At 42.7% G+C, this 4,868-nt stretch overlaps 1 protein-coding gene across 1 annotated transcript; it reads left to right on the top strand.

Annotated features, from left to right (window-relative positions):
• LOC107607158 lies at nucleotides 3,131–3,728 on the top strand. Its single transcript, XM_016309137.1, has 2 exons — nucleotides 3,131–3,389; nucleotides 3,508–3,728. Exons 1-2 carry the CDS (start codon nucleotides 3,131–3,133, stop codon nucleotides 3,726–3,728), a joined length of 480 nt encoding a protein of 159 aa, XP_016164623.1.

Genomic DNA, 4,868 nt, shown 5'->3' with positions numbered 1-4,868 from the left:
AGAACTATACTTGCAACGCATATTTTATAATAATTCTTGACTCGCCAATTTCCGCCACGTCAGGCACCCAATCTTATCAGCTGAAGCTAGGAGAAATTGGGCAAGGTCAATGTCCCTATTTTCCTCTTCAAACAAAATCATGAAAACAATTTGAGCATAAGGATGCATTGGCATGAACCAATTATCTTGCCATTGTGAAGAGTATTGCACATACCTTGTTCCTGCCAATCTTACTATTTCCTCTGTTGATAACTTCTGGGGACTAATGCTAGTGCTAGTTTTCGCATCTCCGCTGGTGCCACTTAAGTTTCTCCGTCCTAGCCTCTGGAACCTGCTTCTGTAACTGTAGAGGAGCTCCCATGAAGGAGGCAGAGGTGGCGACCGTGGTGGTTCAACCGAACTTGTTTTTCTGACCAACAATTGATTATTATTATTCTTTTGTGGCAATAATAATGGTTGTGTCTTTTGATGCGGATCAGGTCAGGGAGGTGAAGGTAAGGAATTAGTGGTAAGGAATTAGTGGTGAGCTATGGTTGGGGCAGTATGGTGAGTCCATTGGTGGCATGCATAGAGAATAGAAAGAGATACGGGAGTGGGGGTGCCGGGGGGTATGAGGAAGGGGATGGGGAGAGAAGAAAGGGAAGAGATACGGTAGTGGGGTGCAGGGGGAGGGTTTTGTTTTTATTTTTTAATATTAAAAGTGGGGATGGGGTGGGATTTTTTTAATATTATTTTTATTAATAGTTAAGGGTAATTTAGTCAAGAAAATATAATTAAAGTAGAAAAGGATGATTTTATAACATTTTGTAATGTTGAGGATGATTTTAATAACAAAAAAAGGTGGGGACGATTTTGATTTTGGCCTCACACCTTAGGAACGAAAAAAGTATTTAACCCTTTTATTTAAATTCAAATTTTAAGTTTGGTGTTTCTTTAGTTTTTATTTCTTTCTTTTTTTTTTCAAATTTCAAAAAATAAAAAAACCTTTTCTTTTTAATTTTCAAAAATTTTAGGTTAATTCTTGCATTCTTGTTTCGAATTTTTTAGTTAATTTCTTACTTTATCTTATTTCATTTATTTTAGGATGTCTCAATGGGAGTCCTCTATACTTTGATATAGAGACTCCCATTTTTTTCTTTTTCTTTGTTTCTTGTTGTTTATGAGCAGGAATAGGGACATGGAACCCCTTTTTGATTTTGATCCTGAACCTGAGAGGACATTTTGAGAAGGAACCCCAAGCTTACAAAACTGGAGAGAATCTCACATAATCTTTTGAGAAGGAAGCTGAAGAGACTACTATGGCAGCTAATAATCCAAACGCTGGACAAAAAGCAAGGAAAGTGCTTGGCTCATACACTGCACCCACATCTGACTTCGATGGACGCAGTATATCAGTGCCTGCCATAGGTGCCAATAATTTTGAGCTCAAGCCTCAACTGGTCACTCTAGTGCAATAGAACTGTCAGTTTTATGGACTCCCGCAGGAGGACCCCCACAAGTTAATATCTGATTTTCTGCAGATCTGTGATATGGTCAAGACGAATGGAGTGAACCCTGAGGTCTATAAGCTCATGCTCTTTCCTTTTCCTGTAAGGGACAGAACAAAGCTATGGCTGGATTCTCAGCCTAAGGAGAGCCTGGACATATGGGACAAGGTGGTCACTGGATTTCTGACTAAGTTTTTTCCACCTCAGAAGCTGAGTAAGTTTAGAGTGAAAGTCCAGACCTTCAGACAGAAATAGGGAGAATCCCTCAATGAGGCCTGGGAGAGATACAAGCAGCTAATCAGGAGATGCCCTCCTGACATGATTTCAGAATGGACCAGGTTGGAAATTTTTTATGATAGCCTCCCTGAGATGGCCAAGATGTCACCGGATCACTCTGCTGGTGGTTCACTACACATGAAAAAGATGCCTGACGAGGCAAACGAGCTTATTGAGATGGTTACCAACAACCAGTACATGTACACTTCTGAGAGGAACCCTGGAAACACTAGGACCACTCAGAAGAGAGGAGTCATGGAAGTGGGCACACTGGATGCCATTTTGGCGCAGAACAAGCTCATGTCCCACCAGATCAACATGATCTCTCAGCACTTGACCGAGATGCAGGTTTCAGTTGTCAACACACAAGATGCATCCTATGACATGACTAGGAGTTATACTCAAGGGGACATTGGTGACATTACTCAGACCACCATGGAAGAAGTAAATTACATAGAGAATTCCTCCAGAAATCCCAATAATGATCCCTATACAAACACTTTTAATTAGGGATGAAAAAATCACCCTAACTTTGGGTGGAGAGAACAGGAGATGCCTCAACAAGGCTTCAATAACAATCAGGGTGGAACCAATAAAAATAGGTTCAACAACAGACAGTTCCAACCCTCTCAGTAGCAGATGGAGACGCCTCAGCAAAGCCTTTCTGACTTAGCCACAATAGTTTGTAACCTCTCCAAGACCACGCATAGCTTTATGCAAGAGACTCGGTCCTCTATTCGCAACTTGGAGATACAAGTGGGTTAGCTGAGCAGCCGCATACCTGAGAGACCTCCCAACACTCTTCCAAGCAACACAGAGGTAAATCCAAGGGAAGAATGCAAGGTCCTCACTGTGGATAAGAAGGCCAAAACCAAGGAGGAGTAAGCCGCTGAGGGTTTGAAGGAGAACAATGCTCAAGAAGAGACTGGGAGTGCACTGGAACACGTCCCTATAGAGATTAGGAGCCTGAATTACAACACCCTCTGAAGGTGCAAGAGGAGACCAAGGATATGCAACTTGCTTAGTTCCTGGCAGTCTTCAAGAAGTTACAAGTCAATATTTCTTTTGCTGAGGTGTTAGAGAAGAAACCCCCCTATATGGCCTGTCTAAAGAATGCAGTTTCTGAAAAGAAGGCCCTAAAGGGAGATGAAACTGTGGTGCTAACCAAAGAATGGAGTGCACTAGTGAAAAAGAAGCTACCTCAAAAAATTCCAGATCCTGGAAGCTTCCTAATTCCCTGCACTATAGGGACCATTACATTTGAGAAGGCACTATGCGACCTTGGATCAAGCATAAATTTGATGCCGCTCTCTGTCATGAAGAAACTGGGGATCAAAGAGGTGCAACCCACAAGGATATCACTGTAGATGGAAGATAAGTCCCTGAAACATGCATATGGAATGGTGGAGAATGTCCTTGTAAAGGTTGAAGACCTTTACCTCCCTACAGGCTTCGTGATACTTGACACTGGAGAGGACAAGAACAACTCCATCATCCTAGGAAGGCCCTTCCTAGCCACTAAGAATGCCTTGATTGATGTTGGAAGGGGAGAGCTAATTCTGAGGTTAGGGGAAGATCATATCCTATTTAAGATTTCCAACTCTCAATCTCTCTCAACCAAAGGAGGTACTACTGTACAGCACTTAGTGTTTCAACCTTCTCTCTCTATGGAAAGCCATACAGAACCCCCTGACATCAACCCTAATTAAGTTTGGTGTTGGGCATTCTCCACCCACAATTGAAGGAGGAGGTCTTAAGAAGACGGTACCCAAGGGCTGGAAGAACAAGAAGATTCCGACTGAAGACTTTTCACCTGGCATGAGAGTAGTCTTCACAAGAAATCCAGTCATACAACATACTGTGAACCGGATCCTGTCTCTGGAGTATGTTGAACTGATTCATGAGAGCACAGGAAGAAAGTTCACCATGAGGGGTGAAGATTTGAGCCCCTATGAACCTCCGTAAACGAGCTGTCCGTCAAGTTAATGACGGTAAAGAAGCGCTTGTTGGGAGGCAACCCACCCATACGTATCCTATAGTTTAATTTTACTTTATTTTAGTTTATTTAAGTTTGATTTCATATTAAGTTATGTACTATTTATTTTCATAATTTTTCTCATTTTTCTAACGTTTGTGATCATGTGTAGGACTTAGAACAGAAACAGAAAAGCACAGCAGGACAAAGAGAACACCCTGGATGATACCCCTACTGGCGTTGAACGCCAAATCTGGTGTTCAACGCCAGAGGGGGGATGCAAAGTTGGACGTTTAACGTCCAAATGGGAGCTGTTCCAAGCCATGTTTTGGTCCCTCTAGGGCGGTCAACACCCATTCTTGGCGTTAAACGCCCCAAAAAAAGGGGATCCCCCTCTGGCGTTCAACACCAATCCGGCGCTGAATGCCCATGGGGGAGACAGCAAGCTGAAGTTTGAATTTTGGAGTCTTTGGCCAATGGATAAAACCCAACTACCAACCATGCCACCATTAACTCACTCTTATCCCTTCTCTCTCCTCTTTTTCCCACTTTCCCATCCACATTCATCCATCCCATCAGCCATCACTTCCCTTGATTCCCTTACCCAACCTTTCACTCTACCCAATTTTCTCTCATCAATCCCATGAATTTCTCTTTTCACCAACCCCATTCAAATTCAAATTTTATTTTTCCCCCATTTTTCCCTCCCCATGATCGAACCAACCCTACCCCCTCTCCTATAAATAACCGTCATTTCGTCCACTTTTCCCACACCATTCACTACTCTTCCCTCTCTTACACACTCTTCACTATACACATTCATTTTTCCTTTTCTTTCCCCCAAGGCCGATGCTTATCCACCATCCCCTCTATCTCTTTCTTCTATTTTCTTATCTTTTTCTTTTCCTATATTTCTCTTTGCTCGAGGACGTTTCCCTCCCCTCCCATTTTTCCCTCCCCATGACCGAACCAACCCCACCCCTCTCCTATAAATACCCCTCATTTCATCCACTTTTCCCACACCATTCACTACTCTTCCCTCTCTTACACACTCTTCACTATACACATTCATTTTTCCTTTTCTTTCCCCCAAGGCCGATGCTTATCCACCATCCCCTCTATCTCTTTCT

The sequence above is a fragment of the Arachis ipaensis genome, chromosome B07 (assembly GCF_000816755.2).
Source record: "Arachis ipaensis cultivar K30076 chromosome B07, Araip1.1, whole genome shotgun sequence".
Lineage (NCBI taxonomy): Eukaryota > Viridiplantae > Streptophyta > Magnoliopsida > Fabales > Fabaceae > Arachis > Arachis ipaensis.
Note: the sequence above shows the minus strand (reverse complement) of the source record. Positions and strands in the feature narration are given on the sequence as shown.

Bases quoted from the DNA above. Each gene is read 5' to 3' on its own strand.
- LOC107607158 (XM_016309137.1), top strand. From the start codon at position 3,131: ATGGAAGATAAGTCCCTGAAACATGCATATGGAATGGTGGAGAATGTC. The intron at 3,390-3,507 runs GTACTACTGTAC...CCACAATTGAAG, and splicing joins ATCTCTCTCAACCAAAGGAG to GAGGAGGTCTTAAGAAGACG.